Below are 25,651 nucleotides of genomic sequence, written 5' to 3'. Positions count from 1 at the left end.
CCCTTTTGCATTTGTATTTATTTTATTTATACAGTGCACCTGGCTTGGGGTCATCTGTAGTAGAGGCAACTGGGTTTGTGCTTCGTGCCTATCCCCCAATCACAGTCTTTTTACTACTGCCATCCTTGCTTTTCTACTTCAAAGCCTATTTCCCCAGTTCACTGTTTGTTCCTCTCTTCCTTCTTCTTCCCCTTCTTTCCTCCTCCTTCCTCTTCTCTCACTGGTTAAATCAACAGGGTCACATTTGTCATCCCTACTGCCAGTGTCACTACTGTGCTCCCAGCCTGAAGCAGTGTGATCACCTTCTGTTGTGTCTGGCTCATCCTCTTCCATGTCTTGTCCCCGTTTATCGATTTTAAATTGTATGCATCCTGCTGTCTATCCCTGCCTGTTCTCTCCTTTTCCCTGTTACTTCCCTTTTTTCTCTATCGTTACATTACTTTTTCTGCTTCTCAAAATATTGAGTCCAGTTGCTGTCATGTGTTTTTCTTACTGTATGTTAAGTACTTCTTATTTCTGATCTTTTCTTTTCCTCCAAATGTGGTTCTGGCTCTGCCTTATTTTTCTTTGTTTTCTGCCTGTCTAGAGATGCTCGCCTAGGATTTGTATATCCTGCAGCTGGTTTTAATAATGGACACAATGCATAGGGAGGGGCCTTGCAGTAGCCTTCTCCACTTCCCATTATCCTTTCTTTTTCTCTACTTAAGTTTCTTTGTAAAGTTTCAAGAGACCTAAAATATCCAGTCTATTTTTAAGCTTTGCGCCTTTGTTTGTTGCTAACAAGTATGAATACATGCTGTTGAATATATCCTTTTGAAATGTTCCCTCTCTGTGCCATTCCTGATAACAGTTTCCTATTGTGTCATTCATTCACGGAAAGTGATATTTTCATACTGTATTGCGATATTGGAGCAATTATTTGCACATATGATCAAGGGGTGAGTCCATAAACCAAAATGTCATGATTATACCCTTTTCCACATTTCTAGAGTACTCTTTCTCTCCATTGTATTTGTGACCCTCCTTCTTATATACTTACACTCACTCACTCACTCACTCACTCACTCACTCCACAGGCCCATCCTGTTAGTTTCATTTAATAGACAAACGTCCCTCTGCACAGGCCCACCACCTTAACAATTATTCCCTATGTTAAAGTGCCTATGGTTTGGTTGCTCCTCCATCCCTTCAACTGTACCCCTTGCACATGCTAAAAAACTCCTCCAATATTTACATATTAGTTTGATTCTGCAATTTCCACAGCCACAATAAACAGAGAACACAATAACTTCACTTTATTAAACAAGCTACTGTTGCTACGCAACCATGTGCTCTAATGCAGATGTGCCACCACCCACTTACCACTATCGGGAAAGTGGACCTAAAATCTCTGACTACTATGGCCTGGGTCATGCCTCTCCTAAAAAAGCCTAATCTAGACCCAAACACACCAACAAACTATAGGCCAATCACTACCGTCCCCTTCCTCTTAAAAATTCTGCACAGAGTTACCTATCTGCAAATTCAGAAACACCTGGAGGATAACAACTTACTACATCAATCAGGTTTTCGGCCCATTCATGGCACTGAAACCGCCCTCCTGGATCTGAAAATACAGATGGATGAGACAAGAGACAAAGGCAAACTAGCCATTCTCCTCTTGTTAGACTTCTCTGCTGCATTTGATCTGGTTGATCACCAGATCCTCACTGAACACTTAAGCTCTGCAGCAGCCTTTTCCACTAACGCCTCCACTTGTATAAAATCATTCCAATCTGTCCGCACCACCAGTCTTCTCACACTCTGCATCCACAGCCACAATCCCTATCCTCTGCGGGGTACCCCAAGGATCATGTATATTCCCAAATTTATACAACATTTTCACGAAGCTCCTCTTCGACCACCTTGACAACATGGGTGTCATCTACAGAAACTACGCAGATGACACCCAGGATCTCATCACCCTGTCAGGACGCTACGCTGATGACACTAAGCTAATTAACAACATCTACGTTGAAATACAGGCATGGATGGCGACACACAGCCTCTGCCTCCATGATGAAAAAACAGAGCTCCTGATTGTAGGAACCCAAGCTCGCCTTAACAAACTTGACCCACAGTATATGTCGTTCAACTTTGATGGGAACACAATCAAAGTAGCAAAGGAGATAAAAACATTAGGCGTCTGTCTTGATTCTACCTTATCACTAAAAAACAAGTGAGCGCTATCGCTTCATCAACAGCTTACACAAACAAGCTAATCAATGCCTGTAATCCTATCTATCCCCTACTAGCTGCATGACGTTAGCTAGAGCTCTAGCACTCTCAAAATTAGATTACTGCAACATGCTTTTTTCAGGAACTTCTGAACTGAATCTCAACAGACTACAAGTCTTACAAAATAACTCCTTAAGAGCTGCACTAAACATCCCCAGATCCAGCCACATCTCCTGCCACAGACAAAAATCTGACTGGCTCCCAGTGCGGGACAGAATCTTATTCGCACTCTGGCAATCACCCACAAATGAATCTCCAATTTCGCACCTAAATACCTCTCAGACAAGTTCTCACTACACCAAGCTTTCGATCCACCAGATTGGCCAAAACTCACCTCCTCACAGTTCCCAAATTCAACCTCAAAACTGCAGGTGGAGCCAGCTTCCCTGTACAAGCTGCCAACCTATGGAACTCCTTACCCACCACCATCAGACTGGAACCATCCTTCAATGCTTCAAAACCTGCGTTGACTCTGGCTTACTGACAAGCCCAATAATTGATGACCTCTAATCATCCTGCATCACAGCCTCGTTGTTCTGTTAATATTCCTACAATCTCATCCTAACTGTATTTATTTGGAAGGTCAGACCTCAAAGTAAACCAGGTCGACCCTTCGCCATTTGCTTACTTATGTCCTCTCATGTAATTATGCTTTTTGTGTAACTTGTTAAGTTATCCAGCACCCAGTTACCTCAGGGTTAGGTGTATGATACAAATAATAAACAAATACAAATACAAATCACCCTCCACCTCTTGAGGGTGCATCTGATAAACCATAAAAAATAACTCCCCCTGCGCTTTCATACACGGGCACACTGACATATCCTTCTTCAGAGATTATCGAGTCTTCTCGACACTAGAGTCTTTCTTTAAAGGCCAATAACACTGTCTGCGAATATCAAGCTTTCTGACCAGGCATACTTTTGCAAACTCGGTATCTGCATGGTCTCCTCTGTGTTGAGCTCTTAGGACTGGTCTGCAAACGCTGTCCTGCACTCCTCTGGGACCCCGGTTGGAGTTCTCACATCTGATTGGGAAGTTGAATCTCCCTGTACAGGCCACCAAAAATGTACAGCGGGTCACCTCTGAACTCACCAATAAAATTACAAAAGTAATCCAAAAAAGGAGTGTACACCATGCAAGAAGTCACACCATCTTTAAGCTGGGAAAGCTAAATTCAAGCATAAAGCGGAACAGAACTGCATGAAATGCGCTGTCAAAGATACGCTCCAAAAACAAAAGCTTTTATAATCATACAAAATATTTAGCATAAACCACATTGCAACATAAGGTTAGTCCTCCAAGTGAGGGGGCCCTGCAAAACTTTCCACACCAACCTCAACCTCTTCTGTGACATCACAGTCCAACCCACAAATCCCAAAACATAGTGCCAAAACATTGAGACATTTGGGATGACCATCAGAACTTTATTAATCTCCCGTTGGTCATCTCCATCCGTTTCTCATGAGAATGCAAATGATCATGCCACTGAAAGAGCCTCGAACCATTGACAAGTTACCGTTTGATGTTGCATCTTAGAAACTCATCGAACCTCTTCCCGGGCACACATGTGCGAAGGTGCAATTTGAAACCGCCAAGGGGCCTTTTGAAACCATCAGTAGACCAGCTTCATAAACTAATAAGCCAAATTATAAAAATGATTGTGCATTCACTACCTTTCCCCGGCACCCATGAGCTACGCTTCCTGACCTCGAAACTATCAAAGACTGTTAATTTCTTACTGTATGATCCTGTGAATATGTAGTTTGTAATGTGCTGCCAGCCTCTGCGGCCGCTAAGCAACTTAATACAATGTGAATTATTTTCTCGAAGAAGCAAGCTCTGAGGCTTGTTTACAGTGCCCTGGATTAGTAGTCAGCCTTCATACTTACCTGTAACCCAAACTCTATCGCCTATAAGGTATTTGCTTAAAACACAATTATTTGAGGCATTCTCCAGCATGGTGCATAGAACTGTTTGGCTATCAGCAAAGCTGCCTCCCCATTGTAGTGGGCCAATCCTGCAGGGAATACGTTTGCACCTTTTATCGCGCTGAACTTGAATTTTTACCACAACGTATTGAAAAATGTGTGCAGAGCGACGGAAGAAGCTGGCATGAATGTACACATCAAAGTGAATTTAATAAAGAAGAACTAACATACTTTGAATATTTTCACACAACGGGATGCAAACTGCCCCTAAGAGGTTGGAGTAAACATTGGAGAAAGAAAAGATGTTGGAAGAAAGTATCAGGATACTTTAGAGAGTTAAGGAGGTTGGACGAAAAAATCAAAATGAAGTTGGAGGAGAAATGAAAGTGTCTTAAGTTAAAGGAAACATCAGTAGGTTTCTGTATGAGGATTTACAGCGTGAGAGGTGGTATAGATATTGGCTAGAGAGAAGAGTTTGGAAGAAGGCATCAGGGCAAAGTTTGGGGAAACACTAAAGCATAGGCAGAGCAGGATCTGGAACAGACAACCCCAAGATCTAATAGGATTCAGCTGAGAATGGTGGAAAAACAAGTAGTTGATGCAGCTCCGAGAATGTACAGGAAAGAACAAAGATTGGAGAGCAAAGAGAGGAATCAATAGGAGAGATCATCTTAGTCACAAAAATATTCTGACTATTACAGGAGGATGGTGAAGATGGGGAATTGGGGCCTAATGCCAAGACCCTGAAATAAGCCGGTGATGAGAAATCTGAAGTAATGTCTCAACACTCACTCAGAATGCTGCTCTAGTATTGGAGGTTCCTTTTTTTCCACTGCTATGCTAATCAGGACTTCACAGTTGCTCATGCCTTGCATGTGGGTGCATTAAGCACCTGGAGATCCGAGAGGATAAGACTCCTGAAAAATTGGAAAGAAAAAAAGGACCAGAGATGGTGAGCCAAGGAAACAAGAAAAAGGAATTGGCAGAACCCTTAAAACACTAGGATTGTGATTGATGATGAAATGCTATATTACTCATGGGAAGAAACAAGGATTATGCTTCCTAATTTAAAAGAAGAGAACTATTGTAAACAGATAGAAGCTATCCTTTTGTTGCTATTGTAGATTTACATTGCATTTTGCTTATTCCATCAAACACCCTGATGCATTTCAACAACACTTTTCTTTTGCGTAATGCATTTTTTACTATATAGAACACTGCATACAAATGTATTGAATTTTTGTGTCTTACGACTTCACTCATAATGAAAGAGATTTTCACCTTGAAATAAATGAGTGTACAAACATTCTTGTGTATCTACAAACACATGATTAGGCACTATGTGAAAAAATAGCCATATGTATGCAACTTTGTGGCAGTGCAGTGACAAGAACGTATTACTATTTTTGTTAAATGGGAGAAATTAGCTAATTACCAAGCCACCGATGATGAAGAAGATGAGGAAAATGTGTCCCAGGATGGTGCGAGTAGAAACGTCTCCGAATCCAATGGTCCCCATTGTCACTAGGGTAAAGTAAATGCATTCCAAATAGGACAATACCTGGGCGTTGGACTCCTCCAAACTCAACCATGGATCACCCGAATTCTCTATCTGTGGATAAGAAAAAAATAATTGTTAACAAAAACATATGTTCATGTGTTAAAACATGTATTCTGGTATTCGGTAACCGTGGTAACAGATGAAACAAATGTATATGAAATGCACACGTTTTGTCCTGTGCCTGTGGTCTGTGTCTTGTATTGTGAAACATTCATCCAGAGAGGGAGGGTTCTATTATGCAAATGTCACTTAAAAATATGCTGCTTTGCGATTTAATATCCAGACACACATGTCATTGCACTAATGCCGTTATAGGAGGCCATATGGGGAGTGAGAGAAACGCTAACAAGTGAGACCATATTTGATGCATCATGAATGAATGGGCGAATATACAGACTATGCATTTTCAGTCGTGAATTATAGCTGACGTCAATTGTTTGGAAGAACCATATCAATAGAAAATAGGCAATAATAACCTTAAGGGAGATGCTTTGAAAAGGGCTTAACTGAGCTTCACCCAGTGGCTTCAATTCTCAGTAGCACCCACACATTCACAATGGACAAATGTGTCTTGTCTGGCTTCCCTTTCTACGGTGACTCTCTATATGCCTTTTAAGCAATAGTATGGAAGACTGAAAAGGTACCAGAATAGCTAGGATGCAACATGAGAAACAAAACCAGAAGAACAGGTACGTTGATTTTACGTTTTTATAATAGGGGAATACAAATGGTGGGAATCAGGAGGTTTGTGCGATCAACATGGTCAGAACGCAGACTCATACCGTTGTACATAGTTCACGCTCTGAGCAATATGATTGGCTGGCGCCTCCCAACAGGGTGCAAATGAAAAATCTAGGAATCTTATGTGGGCAATACACAACACAGAGAGCGGTGAAAGCTACACATTTCATCGGAACGGTCTCTTATCTATCTGCACCTTTATAGGGTGATATCACAAAAGGGTCCTTGCTGTTTGTTCTCTGATACTGAATTTGATGGATTATATGCTCTGATGGTGTATTCAAGTATAAGAGTTTCAACAATGTCAGGAGAATCATTGTCAAAGGTGGTTTATTTATTGTGTGTTTGTAAGGTGCTTATACATCAAGTAAATTGTGTTTCAAAGTGCTCAGAGGGTAACGGGGAGGGAGCATGGGAATGAAAGGCAAATATAACAATGAAAGAAATAGGCAGTCCTACTAGGCTTTGTGAGCATTCAGACCGTGCAAGTGCAGAGAGAGAGAAGGGATGGGGGGTAAGTGCTAGGAGTAACACAGAAAGAAGTGCTAGGGAGTAAGTTTAAGCAGCTGTTAAGTGACTGGCAGATATCACTAGTTAAGAGCGGTCAACTGCCAGGAAGTAAGTGCAGGACTATGGTAGCACAGGCCAGTAGGTGCCCGGGGCAAGTGCTGGAAGTTGGCAGAGGCTGAAGGTGTTTGGGGTGGCAGGCCAGGACCCAGGGGGACACATACAGGCCCTGGTCACCAATCTCAGCAACTATGGCGTTAGCAAAGGAGGGATGGGGGACGGAGGAGGTGAAAAATAAAGTCTTGAGGAGCTTTCAGAATATGAGGAGATCCAGCTCAAGAAGAAGAGGAAGTGGGAGTCTGTTCCAAAGTAGGGGGACAGCCGAGGAAAGAGCTTGCTGTTTAGGGAATTGCTTGACATGCAGAGAGTTGGTGCTGGGGGAACGTCAAGATATGGAGGGAGAGGATTGGGTGAGATCCTGTTGTAGATAGCTTGGTCCCAGCCCCAGACAGCCGTACGGATGATGCAGAGGGATTTGAATTTGATCCTTGCAGCAACTGGGAGCCAGTGGAGAGGTTTTAGGGCTGGAAAGATGTGGTTCCTGGGCTTGAGGCCAAGTATAAGTCTTGCAGCGCTATTCTGGATTAGCTGGAGGGGACATGGAGAGGAAGAGGGTAGATTAAGGAAGAGGCTATTGCCGTAGTCAAGCCTGGAGCATACCAGAGCTCTAGCAACATTGACAATCTGTGGGAAAGTGAGGAAAGGAAAGATTCCTTTGAGAGGTGGGAGTGGAAAGTGGTCCTTCTTGGCAAGGTCCTGGATGTGAGGGAGGAAGGAAAGCAAGGAGTCGAAGATGACTCCAGGTTTTTTTGTTTCAGATGAAGGAGAGGCGGAGGACCCATAGAGGGTGGCCAGAGTGAGGGAAAAAAGGAGCAGGAATCCCAATGGGAAGCATCTCAGTCTTGCTGGCATTGAAGCAGAGATTGTTGGAGGCACACCAGGACTGGATGGCAGATAGGCAGTCAGGAATGATGGAGGATGTAAGGAGAGGATCAGAGGGAAGTTTGACGAAGAGTTGTGTGTCATCAGCATAACACTGGAAGTAATGAGTGAAGGTGGACATTAGATATCCAAGCAGAGCAAGATAGAAGTTAAAGAACCAGGGAGAAGGGTTGGAGCCCTGGGGGATGCCACAGGTGGAGACAGAGGCGGGTGAGGAGAAATAGCCCAAGATAACCTGGGAGGGACAGTCATTGAGGAAGGAGGTCAGCCAGTCCATTGCCTGCTCCGAGATACCTAGGTTATTGTGGAGAGGTTTTATGAGGATGGAGTGGTTGGCTGTGTCAAATGCAGAGGAGACATCAAGAAGAATGAGAATAGCAGGAGAGTTAGAATCAAGAGATGCAAGGAAATTCTCATAGGTGTTCAGAAGAGCAATTTCCATGCCCCTGGATGCTCGGAATCCATATTGATGGTTGTGTAGGCAACCAACATGCTCAGTAAGATGGGGAAAGACCAGCTTCTCCAAGAGTTTTGCAAGGAAGTGGGTCATTGAGATGGGGCAGTAGTTTGCCGGACTAGACAGGTCTGCAGGCGTTTTTTTAGGAGGGGCGCACAATTCAGTGCTTGAGGGAAGAGGGGAAAGACCCAGTAGCAAAAGAATGATTGCAGAAATCAGCATGTGCAGGGGCAAGATAGCCAATATTGTCCTTAATAGTACTGGAAGAACAGGGGAAAACCTGTTTGTAGAGACATTCATAGAGCGGACAGCTCTAGTGACCTCCTCAGATGTGATAGGAGAGAAGGAGGAAAGAAAGACAGAGGGTGGATGGGACACCATAGGTGTCTGGGGGGTGGGAGAAGTGCGGAGTGAAGCGAGGGTTCTCAGGATGTCCTGAGTTTTTGCAGTCAAGTGTATGGCCAGTGCATTGCAGAGGGCCTGGGAGGGAAGAAGTGAGGCGGAGACTGCAGAAGTGTTTGCTAGTTCCATGCAGATTTTAAAGAGTTCAGCCTAGTTGTTGGATGCACCAGAGATGCAAGCCTGGATGTGGGCTCTTTTCTTGGAGTGAATGGAGTTTTGGTATTGCATTTGGAGAAGGCAACAGGCCAGTTTGTCAGAGGGTGAGCCATAAGTCTGCCACTTCTGTTCCACAGCTCTGTAGTTGCATTTCTGAACTGCAAGTTCAGAGTCATACCAGGTGTTACGCTTGGAGGAATGTTTCAGGCGCATCCTCATGACTGGGGCAAGAATGTCAAGGGTATTTGTGATGACAGTATGGAGGTTGGTGAGAGCGGAGTCAGAGGTAGAGTCTGCAGTGGGGGATATGGGGGATGAAGGTAGATGTGAAAGCAGCAGCTGACACTCATTTCATCAAAAGGATATTAGGAGGGCTGGGGGAGGTGCAGTCAGATGGCAGAGAGGACCCAGGAGAGGAGAGTGACCAAGAGAGTGGGGTGGTGAGTGCGGAGGAGAGCAAAAGATAATTGTGGAAGGAGGCATCTACTGTGTGTCCAGGCGAGTGGGTAGGACCAGAGGGGAGGATGAGGAGGCAGAGCGAGGCACTGAGGTCACTGAAGAGAGTGGATACCGTGATTGAGGAGTCAAGGTGAATGTTGAAGTCACCCAGGAGAAGGGGTTTAGAGGTGTATGTGAGGAGAGAAGAGGAGAAATCAGCCCATTCAGAGAGGAACAGGGTGGTAGAGCCAGGTGGCCTCTAGATAGTGGCATTGGTCAGAGAGGAGGTGGGAGAGATGTCCAGCTTGAAAACTATGCTCTCGAAGGAAGAGTATGGCTGGTTGGGTATGAGAGAAGAAGGGACTCACTCAGGGATGATCAGGGCCACCCCACAGCCAGCACACTTAGAGGCCGATTCATGGAATAATTAGCGCAGCGCAAGTGGCCAAAAACGTGCGAATCGCAGTGGAATAGCGAAAATCGCAGTGCAAGTGCGAAAATCGCACGAAAAGCAGCGCACATCGATTCATGGAAGGCCGTGCGCGAGAAAACCATCGGATGTGCGATAAAAAAGTGTGCGGCGCACGTTAGCGGACAGGCCATCTAACTGCGTGCGCCAGGTCACAGCGAAAATCGCACAGGCCACAGTGAAAATCGCACATAGCACGGCGCACGCAACAAAAGTAGGCGTAACACGGGGCGTAACACTCGGAATGGGGAACAACTTGCCAAAATGTGGGCGTCACGGGGGAAGTACAGGGTACAAGTGCGCGGAACGCCCACATGCTCGCCTACAACACGTATTCATGGAATATAATAGGGCAAAAAAGCGCACGCTCAAACCAGCGCACAGGCACAAACACGACCGCCACAAGAAAGCAGGCGGTAGGGTCTCTGCGCCTGTAAGAAATGTGCGCCAAAAGGTGCGCCAAAAAATAGCACCTATATACTGCCATGATGAATGTCCCATACTGTGGCCCTCCAGGACAAATGACGTGCAAAGGGGTACCCACAAACACGGACACCCGCTGACAAAAAATACGTGTGCGTGTATACCGGGGTGCGCGGGAAGTCTCACACGCGAATTGGCAGGGCATGTGAATTGCAGGGGTTTGCGGGAAGTTCCACACGCGATTTGTCAGGGTACGTGGATTTCAGTGGTTCGCGGGAAGTTCCACACGCGATTTTGCCGTGTACCTGGATTTCAGGGGTGCGCGGGAAGTACCACACGCGATTTGGCCGGGTACGTGGATTTCAGGGGTGCGTGGGAAGTTCCACAAGCGATTTGTCAGGGTACGTGGATTTCAGGGGTGCGAGGGAAGTTCCACACGCGATTTGGCCGTGTACGTGGATTTCAGGGGTGCGCGGGAAGTTCCACACGCGATTTGGCTGGGTACGTGGATTTCAGGGGTGCGCAGCAAGTGCCACACGCGATTACAGCATGGTACGTGTATTCCAGGGGTGCGCGGGAAGTTCCACACGCGATTGGGCCCGTGCGAGCAGGGTACGCGTATCTCAGAGGTGCGCAGGAAGTGCCACACACGATTACAGCAGGGTACGTGTATTCCAGGGGTGCGCGGGAAGTTCCACACGCGATTTGGCCGGGTACGTGGATTTCAGGGGTGCGCGGGAAGTTCCACACGCGATTTGGCCGTGTACGTGGATTTCAGGGGTGCACGGGAAGTTCCACACGCGACTTGGCCGGGTACGTGGATTTCAGGGGTGCGCGGGAAGTTCCACACGCGATTTGTCAGGGTACGTGGATTTCAGTTGTGCGCGGTAAATTCTACACGCGATTTGGCTGTGTGCTCCCAGGTATTCCCTGTACACCCTCCACGGCCCCTGCAGGCAGCACACACCACAGGGGACTACCCTGCACACCTGCTCATGTCACCCAGCACCCCCACCCCCCAGCATCCAGGGGCACCCTCCACCTGGCCCCCACTCATGTCTCCCACCACCCCCACGCCCCAGCAGTGCAGGGGCAGCCTCCACCAGGCCCCCACTCATGTCTCCCACCACCCCCACCCCCCAGCAGTGCAGGGGCACCCTCCACCAGGCCCCCACTCATGTTTCCCGCCACCCCCACCCCCCAGCAGTGCAGGGGCAGCCTCCACCAGGCCCCCACTCATGTCTACCACCACCCCCACCCCCAGCCACCAGGGGCAGCCCCCACCAGGCCCACACTCATGTCTCCCACCACCCCCACCCCTCAGCCACCAGGGGCAGCCTCCACCAGGCCCCCACCCATGTCTCCCACCCACCCCCACCCCCAGCAGTGCAGGGGCAGCCCCCACCAGGCCCCCACTCATGTCTCCCACCACCCCCACCCCCCAGGGGCACCCTCCACCAGGCCTGCACCCATGTCCCCTATCACCCCCACCCCCCAGCAGTGCAGGGGCACCCTCCACCAGGCCCCCACTCATGTCTCCCACCACCCCCACCCCCCAGCATCCAGGGGCACCCTCCACCAGGCCCATACTCATGTCTCCCACCACCCCCACCACCCAGCCACCAGGGGCACCCTCCACCAGGACCCCACCCATGTCTCCCACCACCCCCACCCCCCAGCCACCATGGGCAGCCTCCACCAGGCCCCCACTCATGTCCCCCTGCACCCCCACCCCCCAGCATCCAGGGGCACCCTCCACCAGGCCCCCACTCATGTCTCCCACCACCCCCACCCCCCAGCAGTGCAGGGGCACCCTCCACCAGGCCCCCACTCATGTCTCCCACCACCCCCACCCCCCAGCAGTGCAGGGGCACCCTCCACCAGGCCCCCACTCATGTCTCCCACCACCCCCACCCCCCAGCAGTGCAGGGGCACCCTCCACCAGGCCCCCACTCATGTCTCCCACCACCCCCACCCCCCAGCAGTGCAGGGGCACCCTCCACCAGGCCCCCACTCATGTCTCCCACCACCCCCACCCCCCAGCAGTGCAGGGGCACCCTCCACCAGGCCCCCACTCATGTCTCCCACCACCCCCACTCCCCAGCAGTGCAGGGGCACCCTCCACCAGGCCCCCACTCATGTCTCCCACCACCCCCACCCCCCAGCCACCAGGGGCACCCTCCACCAGGCCCCCACCCATGTCCCCTATCACCCCGACCCCCCAGCAGTGCAGGGGCACCCTCCACCAGGCCCCCACTCATGTCTCCCACCACCCCCACCCCCCAGCCACCATGGGCAGCCTCCACCAGGTCCTCACAATCCCCAATCATGTGCGTTATGGTCAGCGTCCACAGCCAAAAAGCCCTACCAAGTAACCCATTCACCCACATGGAAATGGAAATTACATGTTACACCCCCAATGTTCATAAAGCTAATGAACCCATGTCCGTCACACACAATGGTTGCAATTGAATGGGAAAACACCCAACATGACATGCATGAAACCAATGAGATGATACCACACAGTGAAGTATGAAAACAAAATTGTATTAAAAAAAAAGAAATGCAAAAGAAATGAAACAAACTACAATGGCAATGAAAAAAAGATAAGCTGCATGTCTGTTTAAAATAAATAAAAACACCAAATCCTAATCCAAAAAAATGTTGGTCAAAGTCTAATGAAAAATAAAATCAATCCAATGAAGAACTATGTACAAAACATCCAAGGGTCCATGAGCCCAACTGAACAAAGGAAACCTACAAAAAACCCTAACTAAAATGCAACTATATACAAAAAGTGGAGCAGTGTCCGTCGACTCCAAATCATAAGAACAAACAAAGGAAACATAAAACTAAAGAACTATATACAAAGGCGGCGGGCAAGTCCAGCGGCTCACTCCGTGGTGTTCCGGGCCAGGGCATCATCGAACTCCTGTTCGATGTCCCGGAGGCGGTCCTGTTCCATGGCCCCGAGGGTCCGCAGGGACGACGCTGTGTCCTCCTCCAACCCCCTGCGGATTGCCTCGAGGCACTCGGCCCGCCTCAGGGCCCTCCGCATGGAGTTCTCCGCCCTGACCATTGTGAGCCGCGCCTCTTCTGCCCGCCGCCGCTCCGCACCTATCTGCTGTCCCAACCGCTGCCACACAGAAGACACACCCCGTCCTGGGTCAACCTGCCCTCCGGCCGATGCCTGCCCCTCCGATGTTGAAGGCCCCGAGCCTTCATGGCTCCCACCACGTTGCTGCTGCTGCTGTGCCTCTGCCCGTGCACTGCCTCCTGCTGCCTGCACATCCTCCGCCGGCTGGGGTGCAGTTGTTGATGTGGCCACCCCTGCTGGACGTCCGACTCCCGACTGTGGCAGGGATGCCTCCTCCACCAGCCTGGCCGCACCGTCAGAGGCAGCTCCACAGGGCACCCAGGTGACTGATGGGTGGGAAGATGGCACAGAGGACGACTGGCGCGTAGGGGGTCCAGTTGAGGAGGGGGTCGCAGCAAGCCCCATCAGACGGAGGAATCCGGCCTGGGTGACCTGTCCCAGCAGGCTGACGTGGTCAACGAGCCATTCGAGATGACGTGCAGTCTCTCCATGAAAAGACTGCAGGTCACCTCGCATGGCCCGTTGACGCAACGCCACACCAGCCAGGACAGGCTCAACCCGGACCTGGATAGCCACGTCCGCAGGCAGAGGAAGGCCAGTTGACGTCAGCTCATCCCCTGCCAGAAAACGGGTCTGGACGTAGGCATCCCTGCTGGTGCAAGATGATGCAGGGACAGGATCGGGGACAGGATTGCACACAGGCACCTCCGAGGCGGCCTGTGCTGCCTCCTGTCCCTGGTCCTGCACTGCACCACTAGCACCAGTGGGATCCCCACCTCCAGACCCCGTCTCTGGTGCTTGCACGGCCTCCTCCTCCACCAAACCCCCCACCAACCTGGATGACTCCGTGCCATCTTCCCCTGTTGGGCCCTGTGGGGTCCCAGCTGCCCCTTCTGCTGCCGAGGAGTCCAACTCCAACCTCCGCCTCTTGGACCTCCCCCCGGCAGCTGCGGCCTGGGACGCGGCACCGGACTCCTCACTCCCTGACGAGATGACAACACGGGAGGGGAGCCGGGCCTTGCATCTCCGGCTGGCGGTGGGATCCCCGCCGCTGTGCTCCACAGCACCTTCTCCGCCCTCTTCATCAGTTGACGCTGCAGAAAGGGAGAAACAAAACACAGGCATCAGGGCACTGTACAATGGACACATACACACATGACAGTTGCACATGAGTGGCATTGGCAAACCTCAGACATGTCATCACAATCCCCAACACACATGTCATTACAACTCGCACACATGAGCCATACCACAGCCATATCGCAACTGCCAACACCATCCCTACACATACAACAGCATGAGCAGCCAAAGGTGAGCCCGACATCACATGCAACACAGGAAGTGCACCACACATGTACACACACCACCACACTTGCATGCATGTGTACACCTCTGCCAAGTGTCGCACTGTTCAGACGGGCATCCATGTCACATCTGCCAATCAGGCTTCCACATACCGCTGTCACATGCATCCATGTTGCATCACTGTTGCACCCTTGTCAAATACACACACATGCACATGTACACAGTGCTGATACATGCAGCCGAAAACAACATACATGCGTGACATCATGGACATGTCTACTTACATACACATTCATCCAAACATGTGTGCCCACACAACTGTATTTGGCATGCAAGCCTACACACACAAGCACCATCCATGTCTCACACATTACAGCCCTCGCATGTGTCAGCCCCACGGCCCTGTACACCCCCACCCATACTCGACCCCATACAAACAGATGTGCAACCTGCACACTACCGAATAATCACCACACGCACTGCTCACAATCAGGATGCATGTACACTCACCGCTCGACTCCAGACGGGTCTGCTTCTCTAGGACCTGGACGTGGAGCGCTGGGGATATGCGTTCCAGGACCCTCATCTGTTCTTCCGACAAGTGGCCCCGGCGCCCCTTGGCATCCGCTGCCTTCAAGAGGCGCCGGGCCTTGTTCAGGGTCCTGGACCTGAAGTCCTCCCAGCGCTTCCTGACATGTTGTAAGTCGCGGACTGCCACCCCCTCCGCGTTGATGGCAGTCACGATGTCAGTCCAGATCCGAGTCCGTCCTTCCTTGTCGGCGCGGGAACTTCCGAAGAGGGCATCATACTGCCCCAGGACTTGCTCCACCAGGACACCAACTTCGGTGGCACTGAAGCTGGTGCCCCTCTGCCTCTCTGGCCGGGGGTTGTCAGTGGTCCCAGATGGTGTTTGCCCCGACATGACAACCCCAGAGGCAGGAGTGGGTGGGCAACTGGGTCCTGGGGCTCGGCTGTGGAGCGATGGAATCCCAGTCGGGAGTCTTCGGTTCCTGCAGGGGTGGTCACAGCAACAGCACCCCTGGCTGATGTGCAGGCAGCAAATGGCAGTGCACGTGGGCAGCAGGCAGTCAGGCAGCAGCAGATGGCAGGTGGGAGCGTGCTCGGGGCTCTGGGGGGCAGTAGTTTGGCCTTCTGGGCAGGAGCGTGGTCTTCCGTGTGCTTACGCGTGGCCAGCTTGATACGGAGTGATTTGGCACGTGAAAAATCCAACACGTGTGCGTGTAATTCGAGGAAAGGCCCTTAGCGCGTAAACGCGTCGCCAGCGTATGCGCGTCTATGAAGTCACGTGCACGTTGAATTGGGCACACGTTTGAAAATGTTGCGTGTGAAAAAAATGAAAGACACGTCCGAGTGTCAAAGCGTGCAATTGGTGGGAATGGGCCTAGCGCGTACACGCGGCAGTGACAAAGCGTGTAATTGGTGGAAATGGCCCTACACGCAGAAGTGACAAAGCGTGTAATTGGTGGAAATGGCCCTAGCGCGTACACGGCACGTAAGTGACGCTGGACGTGTGGGCCTGTATAAAAGGTACGTGTAGAACACCATTTCCTTGTACGTGCTTTTCGTGGAGAGCGAGTGGGTGAATTCTGTACTTCTTGTCGTTTCACACGCGATTTACTTCATGGCGTTTCAAGTTCGTATTCCCTGTTACCTCTGACAGCTTTTTCTCTTTTTTCTCTTTTACTGGTTTACCTGGGCCTGTTCCCTCAAACAGTGTTCCCTTCTACTGTTGTCCTGTCTCCTCAGACAGCGTACAAATCTTCTTTTGGCGGGGGTGTTGCCAACCAAACGCGCTCCTTTATCACGCTCTTTTACCTGGCAGACGGTGAGTCACGCACGTATCTAACATCTGTGCTTGCCCCGTGTGTAGCCTACCCCTTCAGAGGTCATTCTAGGCTGCGTGTGACACGCATACGTTCATTCTTGTGTTACTGGGTGCCACAGCGTAGTGCAGGTTTTTCTTTCTGCACACGTGGTCTAGGAGGGGTTGCGTGCACGTCATCTCCCTTTTTTGGGGCTCCTGTGCGTAGCGTGACCCGTCATCTTTCCCCAGGGGTTACATTCAGCCTTGCTAGAGCACTAGGGTACAATTACCATCTGGTACCCAACCCCTTTGACCCCCAATTGCCCAGGACAATAGTTTACAGCCACTCCCATACGCACATTAACATCAGTGCCATGGCTGGGAGGCGAGGATTCCGTAAGGGTGGCAAAGGTGGAAGAGCCACAAGTGGTGGCCGTGGTGGATCCGGTAGGGGACGTGGTCGTTACTTGCAGGGTGAGCCTGTCCCCCCATGTGTGGAGGACCAGTCAAGGGCACCCATAGTCCCCCCCCTCCCGTTGAGGCTGATGTGGCTGACACCATCCATGCTCAGCCCTTGTTGGACCAGCCCATTGTGGCACCAGACCTGGCTGACTCCATGGCTGACATCCAGGTCAGCAGGCCTATGACACATGCGCTGGTGCACGTTGATGTCATCATGCCACGTGCATCTGGGGCAGCAAGGTCATCTGCTGCCCCAAGTAGGCAGGGCGGAGAGGCTGCAGGGGCAGCTGCGGCTCCATCCACCCCAGCTCTCACACACCCAGCCAGGACAGTGTCGGTCCTAGTCCATCCTGCTGACATTCCCCCTGACACCATTACACTTGAGCCAATGCCTGCACCAACTCCCATGCTGAGTGTGCAATCCCACACTCCTGAGTCCACCAGGGCTCCTGCCCCTAGTGTCCAGAGCGGCGCAAGACACTCAGGATCACCACCACCTTCCAAGCGGAAGAGGAAGGGTGCTCGTCCGGCACAGGCTGATGCCCCAGACACGGCTACACAGTCCGGCCCGTCGAGGAAGCCCAGCTTCACGGATGACGAACTGAATGCACTTGTCGAGTATGTGTCCGCACATAATAACGAGATGGTCATTGTTGCAGGATCCAAGACCACACCTGCACAAGGCCTGGCACACTGGCAGACCGTTACGGACATCGTAAGTGCCCTTGGAATCGTGAGGCGCACAGCCAATGATTGCTATAAGCGCTGGAATGACCTAAAGCGCAGGGCAAAGAGTAAGCTGGCCTCAAGTCATGCCGCAACTCTAGTGACTGGAGGTGGGTCTCCAGTAGTAGACATGGAACTCACTCCACATGAGTCAGTCGCTGGGACCTATGTCACGGAGGAACAGATCCAAGGCGTGAGAGATCTGCCTGATTACGAGGCATTGTCCGGTGAGTGCACATGCATGTGTGTGTCATCCATGTGCATGGTGTGTGTGTGTGAGGGCTTCTGTTTGTGTGCCAGGTGAGAGTGTGTGCGCCTTAGTCGTATGGGTCAGCCATGTGCTTCATGCAATACATCCTGCGCAGCTGCATTTGGCCATAGCAGTATCCCTTCTGCCAACAGTAGACATCTAGCCCAACTGCACGCCAGTTGCCCTTGAAGTGTCACCTTGCCACAACATTGGTGCTTATTTTTCACTGTTCATTCAGTCATATTGTTTGCATTCCACTACTTTTACTAGGCATTTCGCAGTCCTCTAGTCACATGTCTGACATGGCTATGGTAAAGTGGAGTGACTTTGTTACCTGGATATCATTTGTTCACACATGTCCCTGTGCAATTGGACCATTTTGGACTGGCAGCTCCAGGTGAAAAATCTGACCTGTTTGAATTAGAAAAGCTATTACATGCAGGAACTGGACTGAATGAATAGGTGCTGCCCTCCTCTCCATCTTCACTCAATAGCAATGGTACATGCCATTTGTGTGATGGCATGTGTGTTTCACCTGGCAATCACAGGCCAATGTGTGATGTCACTGCCAGGCAGCATGCAGAAAATGTGTTCATCTTCCATCTTGGTGTCATCAGTGTGTGCCATTTGCCTGCCCTTCATATGCAGTGAGGGTGCATGCATGGGAGGGTTTTAGTCATGTGGGACATGTGTCAATCAAGTACTGGTTCTCTTGCTTCTCAGCCCTCATTGTGTGCCATGGTGCTAATGCCTGTTTCCATTTCTTTGTTTTTATGTCTTTGCAGGGGAAGACGCACCTGATACTGCTGGGGTTGTGGAGATGGTGCAGACCCAGGAGGGGTCCGAGGGCCGACCAACCACCAGTGAGGGACGTGGTGTGGTGGTGGGTGAGAACCCACAAGTGCTGCAGGTCGTGCTCTCAAGGGGTGTCTCTGGCTGCACCTCCCCCGAGCTGTACTCAGGTGTTGATTCGGATGATGAGACCTACGTGCCGTCGCAGGTGAGTGTTCCAGGGAGGGATTCTGTTCTGTCCCACCCAACTGCACCAGGGTCAGAACCCTCAATGGGGATGTCAGTGTTGGCAGCTACGCCTTTGGTGGTTACGGATGCAGGGTCACACTCCGCGACATCTGATCCTGTTCCTGGGCCAGCAGATCAGAGGGGGAATGCAGTCCTGCAGCCTGTCCTCCTGTGGGACAGCCCATCCCTGAACCAGCCTTGCAGGTCATACGCAATGCAGCAGACCCTTACCTTTCGAGGGTCACTGGATTGTGCATGAACTGCGACGCAGTACTCTGCAGGGGGAGAAATAGTGCCCCCTACCCAAGTAAGGCCTACCCAACATCTTTCTCTCTCCATCTGCCCTTTCTTATCTTTGTGGTTAGTTCCCCTTCCCTACCCTTCCTTTCCTTATTTTTATGTATATAAAACCAGCACCACCTTTCACAGTTTAAAAATAGAAGTGCCAATGAAATGATACAGGGCCTTTAACATTCTGAGAGGTCCGTGGACAGTCAGTAGACTTAAAAAAAATTAAGGGGTGGCACTTTCAAAAACATTGCACTCTTTTCCAGGGGAAAGTGGGGGTTCTGAAAAGAGGCTTTTTGTGGTGTTTGTTTTTGGAATGGTGGAAGAAGCCAACACCTACTGGAAAAATGCTTCCTATACTTGCAAAAAGGGCTGCAATGCATTTTGAATATTTCGCAGAAACGCTGATTACCAGCATCAGTAAGATGGACTCCATCTCTGCGAAAAATGTTTGTGCTACAAAATAAAATTTTATATTTTCATTGTGAAACGACAACATGCCAACATCTCGCAAAAAGGCACAAATAGCCTTATTGACATTTCACCTCGCTTTCTCCATTTGCGGACACAATGAAGAAGATTGCAGCCATGTCTGTCTCTGTGCAATGTGAGAAAAAATTACTCGGGAGTTTGGAAACATGTCCATGACTTTCCCAAGTGCCTCCTTCATCGCAAACTTCAGAGAGATGCCAGTAACATGTCTTAAACTGTTCCCTCCACAATGAATAATAATGTCTGGATGATGATGTGTCATCAAAGTGGCACAAAATGGAACCAAATCCAGCCACTTCATTCCATGCACTCCAGTGCATATCCACATGATGGAATCCAAAATGTGCAGCCACTCCACAATACTTTGTATACACATGCAACCAATGTATCCAAGAGTCTCCCAACATCCAGACACTATGCCTCCTGAAAGACACAGCCATAACCATAGCCAACTGCACTCCTCTCAGCAAACTGACCTTCTGCCACAGCCTCGCCTTGCACACCACACACAGGAAAACTTATTGACCAATCCCCTGGCCTCCACAGTCCCATTTCCATGCCTGCCAGCCTCAAAAGCCCTGGATGTGGCACGTGGGCTCAGCGCACTACCGCGCTGTCCACAGACATATTGTGCAATGTGTGAGGGTGTGGCCAGAAATTGCACCGAGGGTAGCACATTTCCTTTTTGTTGGTGTCTCATAAAGGAGCCTTTTTTGTTTTGTTTTTAAGGTGCTTTTAAAGAAACAACTTTTGTATTCATTTTTGGTGAGGTTTTCTCTTCTTCTCCTCCTTACAATCTTACATGAACCTCTTCAAAGCATCCCTTAGATTGTAGATCAAAATGACATTTCCAATGGTGGACAAAGAAATGCCATCTGCAGTGAAAGAGATCAAATTAAGAAAATGTATGTTCTCATTGTCACAGGAGAACATCCGAGCACTGCACAAAAATGCAGACATACCTCTGTTTACAAGACACCTTCCGGCATCATGCTGGGGGCAGAGTACATTGGGGTTGTCCCATACTGCTCTAGGTGGTATATATGAGAAAACCACTGGGAAAAAGCAGCATCAGTTCATTCACCAACACATTACGTGCACTCAGAAAACTGGGAGCACTGATATATCCCAAATTCAGTGAACCACAATGCAACACTTCTATATCAGGAGTTTTGAAAGTGGCCATATCTTTACAAACTGCAAGCACTGCTTTCAAATTGCCACCTAGCACACTGCACCAGAAAAACTCCACTCCTTCAAAACCAAAATTGGCAGCAACATCAATTGACTTGGCATACCTCTCCAAACCATTCACAAATAAATCACCAACCACCAACACCTTAACATTCTGCACTTCTGCCATTTTCACTGCACACAGCAATGAAAGCAACTATTACCCTCTCTCCCTATGAATCGCAAAGTCAGCACCTGATTGGCTAATCCCCATAGTCCCCTTTCCATGCCAGGCATCCTGTAATGATCCGGATGTGGCACACCCTGTCCGCAAACTACTGCGGTGTCCGCAGACCCCGTAACACAGGGGCAGCTCTTCTTCCATCTAGTAGTGCAATGGCCAATAGATCAATCTTTGATTAGCCTAGTGAATGGTGTACCTACAAAAGACAGAAAAAATTGGTAGCAACTAGTGGACTTACATACAGTTAGGGAAGAAAGAAACATTGATGAAAACCTGAGGGAAACACTGAAATTATTCAGGACGCCTCAGGAACTGGCCAATTTGAACTTCTAGATCCTACTACAGCCTCCAATATTTTAGACTGCTATACAATTCACCCACTGCTCTCCAAAGTCACCATAGACGATGCACTGGAAACATATCAAAAGCGGCAAGCCAAAGGATCTCCAATCAGCATATGGGAAAAAAGTGTAGAAGCACAAGTCTTTCTTCTACTTTTTCCTACTGTTTCCTAACAAATAACAGCATCAAAATACAGCTCTTTACAAATGTATTCTGAACACACCAGATTTAGCAAAACATTGAATATTACACCTCCTCTTTGAAAGTGAACTAGCAATTCTATGTTACCGAGCTGCACACACATTAAAAACAGGTTCCAATTTTCAAAACATGTCTGCTAAATAGCTACTTCAAAAGGTGCAAGAGAAAGATTAAGTTTTACAGTCAAGTATTACAAATCTCTTAGCAAACATGCGTGTTACGAAGGAATACTGGTTTTGATGTTATGCAGATGTACGCTGTATGATACTCAACCTTGTGTTTCCCACATGGTTTGTGACTTTAAGGTTGTGCAGAGTATGCATGGGAAGACTTGCACAATTTCCTTCGCATAGCAAAAGGAAACAAAGCAGATATAGACATGAAAACACCAGGAGAACTCTGCTCTCTTGATCCTGTAAATGTATCAAGGTACTTCCATCATCGCTTTATTGCCATGCTGCACTTCATTTTTAATAAAACACTTCCTCCCCTCAGAGAAGTGGAACACCTCGTTTGGATAAAAGAATATCAAGCCAGAGGAGCACCACACATCCACCTGATTTTGTGGATTAAACATGCTCCTAAATTTGGTCAGGACAGTGATGCAACTGTTTTGCAGTTCATTCACAAATATGTCACTTTCAAAATCCCTTCAGAAACTACACATAACGACCTACATGCACACATTTTGCAGTTTCAAAGCCACAAATGTGGCAGGTATTGTCAGCGAAAATATAAAAACAAAGGCAAATACTACACCAAATGCAGCTTTGGTTTCCCTAGACCAGTTTCAGCAACAGGACAAGTAAGCAGCTTCATCTCTTCGGTTACTTACAGTGTGAAAGGCAAATCATCTAAGAACACATACTGCATAAAAGAACCGAGGCATCAAAGTACATCAATGATTACAATGGAATCATTGCCCTACTATGGAACGCAAACATGGATGTGTAGTACATTGCAGACAATTCCATTGCAGTTGCACAATATGTCACCTCCTACTTAACCAAAGCAGAGAAAACAGAGCTCAAAGACCTCTGGGATGACAAATCATCTGACAAAACACTTTCACTAAAAAAATGTGTACAGCTTGGGCATAAAAATGCTATCCCATAGAGAATGTGGCTGCTACAAAGCCTCAGATTGTTTAAGCGGCACCACCTTTTATGGGGAATCTGAAAACATTGTCTGGCTAAGGTCCTGCTGCATCCAGAAAAAGAGTTTTCAAATCATACCAAGACATAGAAACAATAGCCAAAACCAACCCCAACAGTCAGGACAACATATTGGACACATACTACCCAAACAGGAATACTGCTTTAGAAACTGTGTGCCTATACCACATAGCTCAACATTTCTCATACAAAAATAATATTAAACCAGATGAAAAAAAGGTAAATACATAGTCAAATATTGTGAGGGCAGCTTAGTTAAACTTACCAAATGCAGCCTGGTTAATCACATGAAGCTATCATTAAAAACTCCTCAACATATAGAACTGTACTACATGTCCCTACTCCAACTTTTCAAACCATGGAGAAAAGAAGAAGATTTATTGGATATCCATGCCTGCTATGAAGATGCTTACAACATAAATGAAAGCACTATAACAGATATAAACTTTACACCGTACAAAAACATGTTGGACAATGAACGCCAGCAAGAAGAAAAACTGCAAGCACAACTACACATGTAAACTCCTGACAGCAGTCAACCTTCTCTTACAGGAAGCCAAGAACCACTTGGACAGCCACTCATACCCGATGAGGCAGAATAAGCCTTGACTGAAGTAGAAAACACCATTTGTCAATATGAGCAATCTGCTGAAGACTTTGGTCTACTGAAATCACAACTAAACAATAAACTAAACAATACATTTGCCTAAAAGTAACTAAATCAATTGACAATGGTATGCAGCATGAAACTAAAACTTGTACCTGTGAAAACTATAAACCTATACTCCTATATGTAACTGGTCAAGCTGGTTCAAGCAAAACATTCTTAATAAAAATCATCAGCAGACTCCTCCAACAATTCACAAACAACATGCTTTCAGATGTTGTGCCTGCCCCCACAAGTTTAGCTGCCTACAACATAGGTGGTGCTACTTTACATCGAGTGTTACTCCTTGCAGTAGAACACCAAAACAAATTAGACAGCTACACACTTTCGGCAAAAGCTTCTATGGAGCTACGCAGAGTTTTCAAACAAATGAAAATGCTCCTAATAGACGAGGTGAGCATGGTCTCCAACCTAATGTTAGTGTTGATTCACCTCAGTTTACAAGAAGTCCTTAAAAAGGACTAGGAAATACTCTTTGGAGGAGAACACGTTATTGTTTTCGGAGATCTTCTTCAATTAACACTAGTAAAATGTGAACCTATTTTTAAAACATTAAAACACAGACGTACTTACTCACAATGCAGATAAAACTGAACTCCTTTTCTTCCCTGCTAACACTGTTCCTCCTCCCTCCCCTCCTCCTTGCATTCTTTTTCCTCCTTCCCAACTCCCCTTCTCTACTTATGCCCGTAACCTTGGTCTGCACATTTACACCCACCTCTCTCTTTCTCATCACATGTCCCTCACTGCCAGATCTTGCCGTTTCCAAATCTACGCCATCTGCAAAATGAATCCTTTCCTAACCTTCCAAGCTGCCAAATGCCTCATCTCCTCCCTCCTCTTCTCCAGACTTTTCTACTGATCTCCTCTTCTCTTTAGACTCCCCACCTCTCATCTCTCCCCCCTCAAATCTGTCTACCACTTTGCCATTCACTCTCTTTGCCTCCTCTCACCTCATGACTCCATCTCCTCTTCTCTTAACTCACTAGGCTGGCTCCCATTCCACTCCCAGCTCAAATTTAACTTCCTCTGCCTAGTCTTCAAAGCCCTATGGTCTTGCCCCTCTGTACCTCTCCTCCCTTCTCTCTTTCTATACTCATTCTCGTTCTCTCTGTTCTGCAGAGCTCTTCCATCTCTCTAATCCACCTCGCCCTGTCCCCCACCCGTTTCTGCTCCTTCCAACTTCTTGCTCCTTTCCACTGGAACCGATTTCCTTTTGCCGTCAGCTCCATCACCTCCTATCCCTTATTTTGCACTTCTCTAAAATCTTCCACTCGCCCCCTTGCACCAATTGTTTCCTCTCTCACCACCTAACCCACCTCCACCCTCTCCTCCTACCTTCTGTCCCTCTATTAGTACTTAGTCTCATTGTAAATGTAAATTTTCGTTGTACTGTTTTCCGGTTTAGATTCCTTGTCAAGTATTGCTTGTATTCACTTGTTCTTCTTGTAAAGCGCTTTGGATTAAGGCGCTATATAAATTATAATAAATACAAATACAAACTGTGCCATAAAAATCTTAGCACACTCAAATAGTTTAGGGAAACCCAAATTTCACTATTTAGGTAAAAATCTTGGCAGCATAGGAAATGTAAATCTCTGGCAACATTTCCAATACAGAGAACTAACTGAAAACATGCGTCTTTCTGCAGACCTCACATACGCCAACATTTTGAAAAGCATTCAGATTGGTGTACTTTCTAGGGAAGCAAAGTCTATCTTAAATAGAAGACACATCCATGAGCTATACGGGCATAACACATGTGCTACTGATGTCGGGGAACTATTAGCACACAAAAATGTAAACTGTATGTCCTTAATAGCAGCTCTAGCAAGCTGTGCCCAATTCAATGAAACAATGTTGAAAAAAGAAATGTAATCACTAGTGCAAATTTACTCCACAGACAAACAAGACATGCACAATATGACAGTACCTTTGTGTCAACAAGCCACAGCACGACTAAATACCTTAGAGAACTCTATCTCTAATGCAGTTGGATTAGAGAACATTTTAACATTGT

The 25,651-nt window shown here is 48.3% G+C and overlaps 1 protein-coding gene across 1 annotated transcript in view; it reads right to left on the bottom strand.

The window, feature by feature from the left end:
• LOC138491456 (calcium-activated potassium channel subunit alpha-1-like) overlaps positions 1–25,651 on the bottom strand; it is a 1,832,603-nt gene that overhangs the window by 1,420,871 nt on the left and 386,081 nt on the right. Inside the window, exon 8 of the mRNA XM_069617974.1 lies at positions 5,644–5,820. Coding sequence (XP_069474075.1) covers positions 5,644–5,820 — 177 coding nt within the window. The remainder of the gene's footprint in view (positions 1–5,643; positions 5,821–25,651) is intronic.

This window comes from Ambystoma mexicanum, chromosome 10 (assembly GCF_040938575.1).
Source record: "Ambystoma mexicanum isolate Mex_15411 chromosome 10, UKY_AmexF1_1, whole genome shotgun sequence".
Taxonomy (NCBI): domain Eukaryota; kingdom Metazoa; phylum Chordata; class Amphibia; order Caudata; family Ambystomatidae; genus Ambystoma; species Ambystoma mexicanum.
Note: the sequence above shows the minus strand (reverse complement) of the source record. Positions and strands in the feature narration are given on the sequence as shown.